At 36.9% G+C, this 15,645-nt stretch overlaps 1 protein-coding gene across 1 annotated transcript; it reads left to right on the forward strand.

The window, feature by feature from the left end:
- The first annotated feature begins 4,308 nt into the window (after positions 1–4,308).
- Positions 4,309–15,636, forward strand: LOC127435404 (inter-alpha-trypsin inhibitor heavy chain H2-like). The gene is made up of 20 exons (XM_051688864.1): positions 4,309–4,511; positions 4,652–4,693; positions 6,006–6,044; positions 6,705–6,877; positions 6,951–7,055; positions 8,607–8,769; positions 8,877–9,113; positions 9,256–9,372; positions 9,602–9,770; positions 9,850–9,975; positions 10,140–10,321; positions 11,605–11,790; positions 11,883–12,022; positions 12,146–12,324; positions 12,850–12,990; positions 13,479–13,592; positions 13,706–13,901; positions 14,497–14,669; positions 14,752–14,863; positions 15,088–15,636. The coding sequence occupies exons 1-20, from the start codon at positions 4,419–4,421 to the stop codon at positions 15,233–15,235; spliced, it is 2,835 nt and encodes a 944-aa protein (XP_051544824.1). The 5' UTR covers positions 4,309–4,418; the 3' UTR covers positions 15,236–15,636.
- Positions 15,637–15,645: the final 9 nt, after the last annotated feature.

Below are 15,645 nucleotides of genomic sequence, written 5' to 3' on the forward strand. Positions count from 1 at the left end.
TACATGATTATAGACACACACACACACAAAAATAAAATAAAATAATAATAATCACATATCCAGCAACATCAGATATCTGCCCTATTTCTCCACAAACAAGTTCAATTTCCCCAGTCTTCTAACTGACCCTTCTTCAAAGGCCGCCACCTTCCCCTGAAATGAGGGCGCTCCAGCTGACCTCCATCCCCTTAAATGCATCTGTCTGGCGGTCATGACACTGGTTAGGACCCAACACTTTATGTGTCTATTTTCAACATCGATGACCGCCCCATCGCCAAAAATACAGAGTCTGGGGCAAAATGAAACCCGAGTGCCCAATACATCACACATAAAACTCTGAACCTTCAACCAAAACTCCTGGATCTTAACACACCCCAAAAGACATGAGTTATGTCTCCATTCTCTGACTCGCATCGCCAGCAGGTGGGTGTGTCTTTAAGACCAAGCCTACACAATCTAGAGGGGGTCCAATAGAATTGATGTAAAATCTTGAATTGCGTAAGGCGCACCCTTGCGTCTCTAGATGCAGACTTGACATTTTTTTAAAACCCTAGCCCACTCCCTCCTCCAATACCAAGTTTAAATCTTTCTCCCATAATCACTTGAGAGAAGTTGAAGCATCAGACATTTTCTACATAAATTCAATGGTTTTTACTTCACCCTTTATCGCTACTGATAGCGTGTTCTGGTCCTGTGAAAACCATGGAAATAATTGTATTTACATAAATAATGGCGAGCGCGATTCAGAGGTCTCGTTTTCACCCTAAAATTACATTTTTATTCCACTGACGGTTAGATTGGGTTTGGGTAAGGGTGTAGGATTAATGAAATATGCATTCATCATGTCAACAGTACTACATCATTTACAACTAAAAACTCGCTTTTGGCGCCTCTCTAAAAAAATGGAGCTCACACATGCCCATGTGTTCAACAACATTTCCAGCTTCGGCCACTGGGGGCAGTGATTCGAATTTCTGTAAGAGCAGACCGAAATCTGCAGCAGAACTTTCAATGTCTCTGAATTCACGGTGCAATCGGTCTGGCTCCATGCACCTTTTCATTATCATGAAAAGGGTTCCAAGCCTATTTCCTTCACTGGTTCTGAGCCTTTTAGTCATTACTCTGAACTAAATCACCACCCAGACCTTAATAATTATAGAGAGAGATAACACACTATTGAAGTGGCACAGAGTGATGTGTAGAAATGTATCCAAATGGAATGGAATAAACTTTGTACTCATTCAGAGAGAGAGGGCCTGGGGTGGGTGATTGGGCAATATTCTGGGTAATGAGGGCACAATTCAAGTAACATTAACCATTTTATTTTCACATATGTGCCCTTTGATAAAGGTTTCACCTTACACAGGAGTCCTTTTCTGTTTTTGTTTGTTTTTACTGACACCACAGTACCACAGTCAAAAGCATAGAAGTAAGTGAGCTTTTAATAAAACATGATACATTGTGATATAAATCCATTTTCATTTTTCCATATTAATCTGAGAAGAGAGATTGTGGCTGGTGGCACTTTCCTTATCTCACAGTTTGGTCCCCAGTGCAGCTAATGGTCACCGTTTAATATTATTTATGAAGAAACATGAAAGATTTAAGGATTTAATTTGAAGGTTTTGAGGCAAATAAAAGGAAGTAATGCACTGAAAATGATGTGTGGTAAAGTAACTATTGCAGAAAAGATTAAGTACTATCTACATTGAATAAGTTAGTTTAAGCGTGAACTTGAATATATTAAGTGAATTCTACATTTGTAGTAATAGCTTACAGTGCATCCGGAAAGTATTCACAGCGCTTCACTTTTTACACATTTTGTTATGTTACAGCCTTATTCCAAAATGGATTAAATTCATTATTTTCCTCAAAATTCTACAAACAATACCCCATAATGACAACGTGAAAGAAGTTTGTTTGAAATCATTGCAAATTTAAAAAAAATAAAAATAAAAAAAAAATAAAATAAAATAAATCACATGTACATAAGTATTCACAGTCTTTGCTCAATACTTTGTTGAAGCACCTTTGGCACCAATTACAGCCTCAAGTCTTTTTGAGTATGATGCTACAAGCTTGGCACACCTATTTTTGGGCAGTTTCTCCCATTCTTCTTTGCAGGACCTCTCAAGCTCCATCAGGTTGGATGGGGAGCGTCGGTGCACAGCCATTTTCAGATCTCTCCAGAGATGTTCAATCGGGTTCAGTCTGGGCTCTGGCCGGTTGTCCCATAGCCACTCCTTTGTTATCTTGGCTGTGTGCTTAGGGTCGTTGTCCTGTTGGAAGATGAACCTTCGGCCCAGTCTGAGGTCCAGAGCGCTCTGGAGCAGGTTTTCATCAAGGATGTCTCTGTACATTGCTGCATTCATCTTTCCCTCGATCCTGACTAGTCTTCCAGTTCCTGCCACTGAAAAACATCCCCACAGCATGATGCTGCCACCACCATCTTCACTGTAGGGATGGTATTGGCCAGGTGATGAGTGGTGCCTGGTTTCCTCCAGACATGACGCTTGCCATTCAGGCCAAAGAGTTCAATCTTTGTTTCTCATGGTCTGAGAGTCCTTCAGGTGCCTTTTGGCAAACTCCAGGTGGGCTGTCATGTGCCTTTTACTGAGGAGTGGCTTCCGTCTGGCCACTCTACCATACAGGCCTGATTGGTGGAGTGCTGCAGAGATGGTTGTTCTTCTGGAAGTTCCTCCTCTCTCCACAGAGAAATGCTGGAGCTCTGTCAGAGTGACCATTGGGTTCTTGGTCACCTCCCTGACTAAGGCCCTTCTCCCCCGATCGCTCAGTTTGGCCAGGCGGCCAGCTCTAGGAAGAGTCCTGGTGCTTCCAAACTTCTTCCATTTACGGATGATGGAGGCCACTGTGCTCGTTGGGACCTTCAATGCTGCAGCAATTTTTCTGTACCCTTCCCCAGATCTGTGCCTCAATACAATCCTGTCTCGGAGGTCTACAGACAATTCCTTGGACTTCATGGCTTGGTTTGTGCTCTGACATGCACTGTTAACTGTGGGACCTTATATAGACAGGTGTGTGCCTTTCCAGATCATGTCCATTCAACTGAATTTACCACAGGTGGACTCCAATCAAGTTGCAGAAACATCTCAAGGATGATCAGTGGAAACAGGATGCACCTGAGCTCAATTTTGAGTGTCTTGGCAAAGGCTGTGAATACTTATGTACATGTGATTTATTTTCATTTTTTATTTCAAATAAAACTTCTTTCACGTTGTCATTATGGGGTATTGTTTGTAGAATTTTGAGGGAAATAATGAATGTAATCCATTTTGGAATAAGGCTGTAACATAACAAAATATGGAAAAAGTGAAGTGCTGTGAATACTTTCCGGATGCACTGTAAGTAAATATTATTCGTAATTGTATGTTATCTTTACAATGCGTCATCATGTATCAATCCTTAAGTAGAAAACCTTGTCATATTTATTTGCTAATTTGAGTAAATTTCACAGGTAAATAAAAATGAGTACATTTTACTTTTCAAAGCTGGTGTTCCCAGCATGAAACAGGCTTGAATAATTAATGAGCTTGCATGGTTTCACTGTTTGCAAGCATATTTGCACAATTTTTTGGTTGATTTCGTTGTTATATTTGGTAACTTCTAGTTTTGTGAAGTCAGAAGTTAATTTTCTACTCATTTATGATTACAAAAATTACCTTTTGTTTGTTACCGTCATCATGGTTTGCGTACCAAATGCTGAGGTCTGCGTGCGCAGCCATGTATCTTGTTTCTGATACCAGTAATGTAAGGTTATGTTGTCCAATAGACTACATAGCATACATTAAACATCACTGTGTAAGGCTGGTAAGGTATGTTATGTGGCATATGATTAAGCATGTGTTTATAAAAGAAGTTTCAAAATGTGAAATCCTCCAATAAAATGTTCAGTTAAATTGTACTAAATTTATTTAAGTTCTACGTACATCAGATTTGAAGGTAAAAGTTACTGTATCAATTTAAACGTTAAATTTACTCACTTTAATCAGTACTGTCATTAAGTAAATTGTACTTAATTTTATTCCATTAAAATGTACTTGCAAAAAAAAAAAAAAAAGTAAATCTGACTAGTAATTTTTTTTTTTTTTTTATTGAAACACCCCTTTTGTATTTTAGTGTTCAAACAGATTGTTTCCAAAAACATTACTGCTTTGACAACAGATGAACAAAAGCGTATATGTGTCATTCCATTCCAGGTAAAGTGTTTGAACATCAGCTGGTCAAATTTCAAAGGTTCCCGACTCTCTTTTTTGGTATGTGCTGCACAACAAATATTGACGAGGCTCAGAGGTCTCACAGTCTGCAGAGGCTGATCATTGAGCCTCAAACAGTTTGTGTATGCACGTGGATTTTGCTGGCCATTTTGTTTTGTGTTGAGAGTACTTTTCTCTGGATCCATGAAGCCCCCAGTTCTTCTTCTCTGTGTTCTGCTCTTCTGTCAGAGCTGGGCTTTTGAGTTTGTCATCGATGGGGAGTGGGAAAGTGAAACAGTAAGATGGAAAGTGACAGATTCTGAGTGTATGTTCTTCTGTGTGTTTGGTGTGTGTGTGTGTGTGTGTGTGTGTGTGTGCAGTTGATGAGGGTTGAATGGTTCTTTTGATCAAAATGTATATTTTCTATTTTTTGCTAGTCAGGTCCTTTGGATCAGTATGACCAGTCTGGAAGATACAGGGTGAGTTTCCTTTTTTCTGCTTCAATATGACATTAAGAAGTTGTTAGAGGATTTTGAATGGAAATGTTCTCTAATAAACAACATTAATAACAGCAGAATATCTTTGTAATAATAATAATTTATTCACTTGTTTTTAAGAAGATGGCTGTTTTTGAAAGGTTTTAATGTGATCACAGTGTCACTGAGGCCTTTATTGATTTCCTTTGATCAAAGAGTCAGGTGTATGTCCAGTGTGGTAGTGTCACACAACTGTTTTTAAAGTAATATTTTAACAATAAATTCTTTTTAACATAAACACATTTCTTCTATCTGTCAGTGGAAATTGTTTTTATTATTGGCAAAAATATCTTTTGTTTTATCGATATGTTTTATATACAGTGTGTGTATATATATATATATATATATATATATATATATATATATATATATGGCCCAAAATATACAGTATTAGGTCATTAACAAATAAGGTTATCTAAGGTCATAAAAATTAGAAATATTTTTAAAATCTATTTTAAAACACATCAAGTTCATAGAAATATCATCTTTGTGTCCATGTTGGTTTCATAATATTTTTTAAACCATTTATAGTATTTTCTACCAAAAAAAAATAAAATAAAAAATAATGAATGTCAAGTGGTGTAACCATCAGATAAATTGCAATAACTCTGTATACATGTGATGTGAGTGTACACAATTTAATAATTAATTTCAAAAAAGCTTTTTATTTTTTCTATATATGTATATATTTATTTTACAAATATCAGGAATTTTTGAGTCACGAATATAAAATGACTTTCTTAAGGTTACTCAATTTGACCTGAACAAAATGTACCTTTCAAAAAAAGAAAAAAAAAACAAAATCTAAATATTATTTTTTTATTATTAAATTCACAAATGTGTGTGTGTGTGTGTGTGTGTGTGTGTGTGTGTGTGTGTATATATATATATATATGTGTGTATATATGTATGTATTTTGAATATATTGTCATTTTTTGTTTATTTCTGTTATATTGTCAATATGTTGTATCTACATTTACAAATTACACTGACAGACACTTTAATTCAAAGCAATTTGCAGTGCTTCCCTGATAATCAAACAATTTTAAATATATATTTAAAGTGCATTTTGACTTTTGAAATGTATTCTGTTACCAAATGCCTATGAAGCTTTGTAATACATTTTAAACATGTTAAAGTTTGAACAATTTGGATATTTACATTTGCAATATTTTGCACAGAAAAAAAAAATCACTTTTGTATATTTTGATGCATGTATACAATATACAATAATTTCTCTATTGTTTGTGTGAAGAGGAACATTTTGACCAGTGACGAGGAAGAGGATTTTGAGGTAATCATGCTCTTGTTATTCAACTCTAATCTAATCTATTAATCGACTGACTTGTTTAAAGACACTACGGTTATTGACTCCCCTCTGTTGCTGTTCTGCTTCTGTTAGAGATGCTTATTTGATCAAATACCTAATAAGTTTTAGTTACTAAGCTTGTTTATCTCAGACCATGTGTTTTTACATTGATTTCAAGCATGTATGCTCAAATTTCAATTATTATTACATTGTGCAACAAAATATATGTGTGGTCTACTTTTTAGTAGTGCTTGCTAAGGCAACAAACTCTTAATGCTGATAATGAAACTTTGGCACATTGTTCATCCTGCACCGTTTGTGCTATGGACATGAATGATACCTAAAATCACGCGGTTTATTGAGGAGAGCGGTGTGCCTTGCTAAGTGATTGAACTTATGACCTTTGCCTGGTTGACAATAGGCGATAGATGATAGTAAAATCCCATCATGATACATTGAAGAACAAACCTGAGCCATATCTAAAGACCAGATTATCATAGAGACTTGGGGCTGGGCTCTTTTGACATGGGCCATATAGAAACCACTAGCAACCACCCAGAACACCCTAACATAGCAACGCCATATAAAGTACTCCGTTTAAAAAAAAAAAAAAAATTATTTAATGAGTTCTGTTTGTGTATGTAGGCGATTCAGGGGAATGACATCACTGTTAAGAGCTATAAGGTGGAGAGTAGGATCACGTCCCGGTTCGCTCACACCACAGTCAAGAGCTCTGTGGTTAACTCGGGCCCCAATGCCCAGAGCATCAGCTTCAACGTGCAGATCCCCAAACGGGCCTTCATTAACAACTTCACCATGTGAGAGCATAAACACACACACAAACACATAAACACACATGGACGTCCCGTATGACAAGTGGCTGCTTTTCAGGAATGTAAATGGAATCACATTCGTTGGTTCGGTGAAGGAAAAGACAGCGGCGAGGAAACTTTACGCTCAAGCAAGAGCCCGTGGGAAAGCTGCTGGTATTGTCAGGTACTACACATCCATTCACCCACCCATCAGTCCTTCCGTCCATCCATCCATCATACTTCTGATTTATCTACATCCTGAATATATATTCAAATGTATCTATTCCGAGTAATAACTACATATTCAGATTTTCATTGACATATTCAGTATTTTTAAATAGGGGAACTATTCAGATTTATAACTACATATTCAGAGTTACATTGATATATTCAGTATTTATAAATAAGGGAAATATTCAGATTTATAACTACATATTCAGATTTACATCAAATACCCTATTATTTACAAATAGGGCATATATTCAAATTTATAACTTAATATTAAGATTTACATTGATATATTCCGTATTTATAAATAGGGAAAATATTCAGATTTATTACTACATATTCAGATTTACATTGATATATAACGTTTTTATAAATAGGACAGATATTCAGATTTATAACTACATATTTAGATTTACATTGATATATTGATATGTTCAGTATTTATAAATAGGGTATATTTTCTGATTTATAACTACATATTCAGATTTACATTAATATATATAGTTTTTATAAACAGGGCATATATTCAGATTTAAAACTACATATTCAGATTTACATTGATATATTCAGTATTTATAAACAGGGGAAATATTCTGATTTATAACTACATATTCAGATTTTACATTGATATATTCAGTATTTATAAATGGAGTTGTAAACAAAGGTTTGTGAGGAGCTTGTCAGGCTTGTCCCATCAATCATAATACAAGCACATATACAGTAAGCAGCTGCTTACCCTCACTCCTGTGACGATTCTTCCAGCATTCCTCCACCACCCCTACTCCTCCTTGACTATTAACCTTAACCTACTTTATTTAAGTAATCCTGGGGGACTCATGAAATAGGATGTATATTCAGATTTATAACTACACATTCAGATTTTCATGGATATATTCAGTATTTGGATTTACATTGTATTGTAAACATTGTATTGTATTACACAGTATTAAGTATTTATAAATAAGGGAAATATTCCGATTTATAACCACATTTTCAGATTTACATCCATATATTAAGGATTTACAAATAGGGCATATATTCACATTTATAACCACATTTTCAGATTTATATCCATATATTAAGTATTTATAAATAGGGGAAATATTCAGATTTAGAACTACATATTCGGATTTACATCCATATATTAAGTATTATAAATAGGGCATACTATATATTCAGATTAATAACTATATATTCAGATTTACATCTATAAATTAAGTATTTATAAACAGGGCATACAATATATTCAGAATAAAGCTAGATATTCAGATTTACATCAATATATTAAGTATTTATAAATAGGGCATACTGTATATTTAGATTTACTATAACTACATATTCGGATTTACACTGATAAATTCAGTATTTATAAATAGGGCATATATTCAGATTTATAACTATTTTTATTTATATTTATATATACTGAATTTTACATAATTATATCCTGTTTGGCTGAGAATAATGCTCAATATAGGTATAATATACAGTACATCTTTTTATCTCTCAGAACTAACTCTCAAGAAATGGAGACCTTTAAGACAGAGGTGCATGTTCTTCCTGGCAGCAAGGTGGAGTTTGAGCTACACTATCAGGAAATGTTGCAGAGGAAGTTGGGCATCTACCAGCACACTTTACATATCCAACCTGGACGCCTGGTTCCACTGCTACAAGTCAGTTTCACAAGTATACACACATGTCTATGCTTACATGCGTGTGTATACATACGGAACATGCATCATGTGACCTCTAATATGGTGTGATGTGTGTATTTCCTCAGGTTGACGTGTATATATTTGAGCCCAAAGGCATTAAGTTTGTAACAGCCCCTAACACTCTGGGAGAGCAATTTTCCTATTTAACCAAAGTCACACACACAAAAGACAAAGCCCATGTGGTGTTCAAACCAACCCTAATGCAGCAGCGCAAGTGTGAAAACTGCACAGAAAGTGCTGTGGATGGCATCTTCACTGTAAAATATGATGTGGAGAGAGAGAGCAATGCTGGAGAACTACAGGTTTGCATGTACACTCATATATGTGAAAATTGACAGAAATATACAAAGTATATTATCACAATGGAGCATGTATACAAACATATGTTCACAATTAAAGAGAGCATTGCTGATGCAATTTATCTATCTATACTTAATTTCTCAGGTGTCCGACGGTCATTTTGTTCACTTCTTTGCTCCGTCTGATCTCTCACCTCTCTCCAAAAACATCGTCTTTGTCATTGATGTGAGCGGCAGTATGTGGGGACTGAAGATGAAACAGGTATGGATGTGTTTTGCTATGGTAACCTTCCATTTTCCTGGAAGAGAAAGTCTGCACATTTTAAATGTGTATATAGTTTATTTAGTCAACTTTTAGGAGTAAACAGGCATAGAGATGACCTCAAAGCTAGCAGACATGAACTAACTGCCATAAACTCCAATTTTGATTTCAAAAGATCTTTACATTTTGGAAAATCAAAAAGATACCTCTCTCACTTACCTACTTGCAGACAGTTGAGGCAATGAAGGCTATTCTGGATGACCTATCAATGGATGACTACTTCAGCATCATAGACTTTAACCACAACGTCCGCTGTTGGAGAGATGATCTGGTCCAAGCTTCCTCCATCCAGGTGGATGAAGCCAAGAAGTACATCAAGAGCATAAAACCCAATGGAGGTGAGAGAGACAGATAAGGAGAGAGAGAGAGACAGATGGTTAGCAGAGATTTATTAGAGATTTTCACATTTGTCCCCAGGCACCAACATCAATGAGGCTTTACTTAGAGCTGTGCAGATGCTGGTGAGAGCATCCAATCAGGGAGTGATCGACCCACGCTCTGTGTCTATGATCATCCTGGTGTCTGATGGAGACCCAACAGTGGGTCAGAGCATTTTCATGTTTACATTTTATCACAGACAATTCCTGTATATCCACTCTTAAGTCCTGAAGTTTTCTGTAGACTCAAGCTTACAGAAATAAAGTTTTTTTATAGAAATAAAGTTAGTTTCTAAAAGATTATTATTTCTCTCTTCCTTTCTTTTTCAGGAGAAATAAAGTTAAGCACTATTCAGAAGAATGTGAAGCGTGTGATGAGGGAGGAGTTTTCTCTCTTTTCTCTTGGTATTGGCTTTGATGTGGACTTCGACTTCTTGGAGCGAATTGCCATGGACAATAGGGGCATGGCCCAGAGGATCTATGCCAATCATGATGCCTCAGAGCAATTAAAGGTACAGAGATCTGAAACTCTGAGTCAGGTTGCACTTAATGTGCAAAATATTGACTGACTTGACTTGACTTCAGACTTGAATTGGACTCCAAATTAGAAACCTGTGAACAATGCAAGTTAGTAGGTCTTCAAAGATAAAAATGTTCTCTATATATTGCTTAAAAGAAACAAGGGAGTCTCTTGTGCACTCTTTGCTGCTCCTTATTTCTATTTTGAATGTGTGGTCTGTCCAGTGCAGCACTTCACCACGATGGCATCAACTGGTTTAATGTCCTAATCTGCATATTTTTGAGGTTTAAAGACAATAATTACCAGATAAACCCCACATGACAAGCATCCAAACTAGTTCAAAACATGTTTGGACTTTTAACAAAAGACTTGAGACTCAACCACATAGTCTTAAGATTTGACATGGGCTCCATCTCATAGACTTGAGACATGGCTAGGACCTGGCTTTAAAAGACTTTACCTCAAAGGTTTGAGACTTTATGTAGAGTACACTTCAAAGACTTGATGCCTGACTTTGACTCCACCTAATAGACTTGAGACTTGAGATTGACTCTACTTCAATGACTTGAGAAATGACTTGAACTCCACCTCAAAGACTTGAGACATGACTTGGACTCTTCTTCTAAGAATTGAGGCTTGACTTGAACTCCACCTCATAGACTTGAGACATGACTTTGACCCTTCTTCAAAGATTTTGGACATGACTTAGACTTTACCCCAAAGACTTAAGACATGACTTAGACTTTACCCCAAAGACTTAAGACATGACTTGGACTCTACTTTAAAGACTTGAGACTTGTCTTGGAATTTACTTCAAAGATCTGTGACTTGACTTGCACTCTACCTCAAAGACTTGAGACATGACTTGGACTCTTCTTCAAAGACTTGAGAGTCGACTTGCATTCCAACTCAAATGCTTGAAACTTGACCTTGACTCTACTACAAAGACTTGAGACATGACTTGGACTCTTCTTCAAAGACTTGAGAGTCGACTTGCATTCCAACTCAAATGCTTGAAACTTGACCTTGACTCTACTACAAAGACTTGAGACATGACTTGGACTCTTCTTCAACAACTTGAGACATGACTTGGACCCAAATCAAAGTCTTCAGACTTGGCTCTACCTCAGTGACATGTGAATATGTCTGCTCCCAATCTTTGCCAATCAATTTGTTTTCCTTTTTCTCCCATCTTCCATCTCTACCTCATCCCAGGAATACTGTTTCAGCGAGGACAGGGAGGTGATAATTCTCTCTTGTTTTGTCTCTCTCCAGACATTCTACAGTCAGGTCTCTGCTCCTCTCCTGAGGACGATCACTATCAACTTCCCAGAGAGTGCTGTGAGTGATGTGACCCAGAACCATTTTGATAAATTCTTTAGTGGTTCTGAGCTGACAGTTGCTGGAAAACTCCATCCGACAGATCTCACCACACTGCAGAGCTTCACCACCGCCTCTGCTGTGAGTCCCACATCACTCATGTCTCTGTATAGATATTCAATTCTGTTTTTGTTTTTTTATCCGCCTTGATTAAAGGTATTTTTCTCTTATAGACTAACATGGACCTGAACATTCAGACAGAGGCAGATGTTCAGGAGTTGGACTCTGTGCTCAGCACACAGCAGCATTCATTCACTGGCTTTGCCCGGCAGATGTGGGCCTACATGACTGTCAATCAACTACTAGCCGAACGGTGAGAAAGACCCTAACATTGTGTTCACTCAAGAAGGACTGCATCTGTACCTAATCTGTTATGATTCATGAATGATTCCCTCTAACATTGACTTGAGATCTATGTGAAATTTCTCTGGTGTAGCTCTCTAGCTCCTACTGCAAATAAGAAGCGTAAGATTACCCAGCAGATCATAGCTCTGGCTGAGGAGCATCAGTTTGTGACCCCTTTTACGGCCATGCTTGTGGAAAGTCAGGACCAGGAGAATACAGAGAGACTGATCGCCGACTCACCCATAGACCCCAAACATGGCTGCTGCTCGGGTAACCAATCCAAAGGGTTTATATTTCATCTTATAACAAAAACTCTGTTCAATAGGGATGCAACAATATAGAAATTGTCTAGATACCAGGATATAATGTAAACTTGTGGCAGGACTCTTTTGACTTGGACCAGTAAGTATCCACTTAGCAATCCACCCCCACCCCAAGACATCCCAGCAACCGCATAGCTACATGATAAAAACCACTCAGAACGCTTTAGCAACCGCATAGCAATGCTCTGGCAATGATAAAATGTGGTGGCAAGATCTGCACATGTATGCACCGCTCACATTTTCTCCAGAAAATATAAAACAATCTAATTTTTTTTTATGTCATGCCCAATAACCAATATAATGGCTGATATTATAAATCTGACTCTTCTCTTTTGACTGTTATTAATCAGAAAACTCTGCTCACTTCACGCTAGGTAAAACATGATATACTGTTTATCTCTACTGTTCAATAGTTCTGTGTATGGTCAGTGTGATACCTCACACTATCTCACTCTCTCCCTCCCTTTTCAAGCCACCACACCATCATCAGGATCAGTGTCAGTGCAGCAGGTAGTCTATCAAAATCCTCCATGGGTTCTGCCTACACCTGCTCCTACACTCGGAGAAGCAACTGGAGCACATCAAAGTATCTTTCCTGTTCGCATCAACCTCGGTAGTACAGCTCAGTCAAACTATATTTAGTAACTTATAAGAATACTGCTTTCCTGAGATTCCTGAGATATCCCTTATAGGAATGTGGCTTAGCACTAACTTAAAGTCTACATAAAATCCAAATTATCCCTATTAAATGTCTTAATACAAATTCATGGTCTTATTGTGCACCTCTTTAAATAGCTTTGCCTCTATAAAGACTTGTTTTTCAGCAGATGATGGCTGTTGGTTAATGTTATCTAATAGCCAAATAGGTATTTAGGCATTGTTTTAGGCTACTTGCAGCCTTTCTAAAATTCTGCCAAAAGTTAATGCAGTATTTTAATGTCAGTTAACATAATGTAATAAAGATTACAGCAATAATAGGAATTAACTATAGATTTTAAAATGGGCTGCGAATACCACTTCTTGTTCATTTGAAATAAACGCATGCTCTCTTGTTGCATTAACAATATGCATACAGTAAAATTCTTTTGTTTTTTAATGCAGTTGACAATGACCCTCACTTCATCATCCACCTGCCTAAAACCAACATGGACATCTGCTTTAATATTGACTCCAAACCTGGACACATCCTCAACCTGATTTCTGACCCTGGAATGAGTAACTTCTCCACATGTCTCCAGATTCATGAAAAACAGTTTTCTTTTATGGCTTTAAAACTGAAGTCCTTATTTAATTTCTATATCACATGTGGATTTTTGTCCTTTTTCAAGTCACAATCAATGGTCAGTTGGTGGGGTCTAAGAAGATGAAAAACAACAAAATATATACATATTTTGGCACCATCTCCATATACTCTAAAACAGACGATGTGCAAGTCATAGTAGGAACCAACAGAATTGACCTGATGGAGGGCAAGAACAATCACTCCTTCTCTTGGGGAGCAACAGCTGAGCTGATGCTCAACAGGTATCAGAGCCAGACTTTTGACAATTGGAATAAGGTCTGGTCTACTTTGCAACTTATTCTAGCCAAGAAAAGCCCCCTTAGACAAGAAGATACTCTCTGACTGACATGTAAAGCAACCAGACACAGTTTGTTTTGTTTTTGTGTCTTTTAGGGGTGGGTAAATCTGAAAAAGTTGATCCCACAATGACAGACCACTTTAAACAGCAGCCCCTGCAAATTATTACATAAAAAAAAAAAAACACCAAAGTGGTGGAAAATGTGTGTAGACTTAGTGATCAGAAGTTTTGTCTATTCAACTGTAGTGATTATTTCACATACAGAAAACAAAGCAAAACTGATGTTAATATCTAGTTTACCAGCTACTAAGTGTAGCAAACAAAACTCTGAATATCTTTTTGAAATTTAATTTCACAAACCATGAAAATTTGGCAAATCCAGCGATTAGTTCTTCCTCAGCAGTGTTCATTGTAACAGCCCGGTATCTTTCACCCTTTGATTTTGTGTTGTTTTCAGACAAATCTAACAAATAGGCATTCCTTTGAGCACTATTTAAATATATGCTGATGCATTTATTAATATAACCCTTGTTTGTCAGGATCAAGGTTGCCATAGTGAAGGAGCAACATGTTAACGTGACGATTGATGGGGGTATTTCAGCGATGGTGCTATTGCATCGTGTTTGGAAGAAGCATCCTGTACAGGTGGACTTCCTGGGCATTTACATGCCAAACAACAACAAATACTCCCCAAAGGTTCATGGTCTCATCGGTGAGTCGGTCAACACTACATCGATGACTTGTGTGCAAGTGGGCAATGTTGATGAAGGAAATGTTTTGTTTTCTTCTAACAGGTCAGTTTGCAAATGAGCCAAAGGTGAAGGTGTATGCGGTGCATGAAGGTACAGACCCAACAAAGAAAGAAGCCATAATGGAGGTGAAAGGCAACAAAATGGCTGTCACTAGGTACATCACCATCAAACATATATATATATATATATATATATATATATATATACACAATTAAGCATTATATATTAACATTAACCAAGATTGCTTTAAAAGTATTGGTGGTTCATATTAACAAATGGAACCTTATTGCAAAGTGTTACCGTCAAATGTTAGTATTTAAAGTGTTTGCCTACACGGCCCATCATATATTAAAATCTTGCGGTCTGTGTGTTGATCAGGGGTTGGCAGAAGGACTACAGAGGTGACAAGAAAAGAGGTTCAGATGTCTACTGCTGGTTTGTTCATAACAGTGGGAAAGGCTTCATTGATGGCAGTTACTCTAGCTATATCCTCCCTCAGCTGGACAGCTTCCTCCCCTCTCTCTGAGTGTCTGTGTGTTCAAATGGTTGAGAAAGAGGCTGATTGGTAGAAAACTGTCATTTTATACAAGAAATCACAATTACAACAAACCATTTTATGAAACTTGCCACATGGCAATTAAAAAAAGGCTTCTTTTTTAATATTAGAAGAAATATATAACATGGGGGAAATGGTTCTGTACATCAATTCAACTGAAACATTCAAAATCTGCCAATTAAACTTGAGAATATCATAATCTATTGTGACACTTCTGACACTGCCATTTACAGAGAATTTCGCAGATCACTTAACAGTTTAAATCTATGAATATTTTAATTTATATTCAACCATTTACAATGGCATCCAAAGAATACAATGGACAAAAATCCCAATAAAAGCAAGATCAATTGGTTCCATTATGTCAATTAGGTGATTGT

The sequence above is a fragment of the Myxocyprinus asiaticus genome, chromosome 45, assembly GCF_019703515.2.
Source record: "Myxocyprinus asiaticus isolate MX2 ecotype Aquarium Trade chromosome 45, UBuf_Myxa_2, whole genome shotgun sequence".
Taxonomy (NCBI): domain Eukaryota; kingdom Metazoa; phylum Chordata; class Actinopteri; order Cypriniformes; family Catostomidae; genus Myxocyprinus; species Myxocyprinus asiaticus.

Coding starts and splice junctions, on each gene's coding strand:
- LOC127435404 (XM_051688864.1), top strand. CDS start 4,419: ATGAAGCCCCCAGTTCTTCTTCTCTGTGTTCTGCTCTTCTGTCAGAGC. Junction 12,023..12,145: donor AATCAACTACTAGCCGAACG/GTGAGAAAGACC, acceptor TCTCTGGTGTAG/CTCTCTAGCTCCTACTGCAA. Junction 12,991..13,478: donor TCCTGTTCGCATCAACCTCG/GTAGTACAGCTC, acceptor TTTTTAATGCAG/TTGACAATGACCCTCACTTC.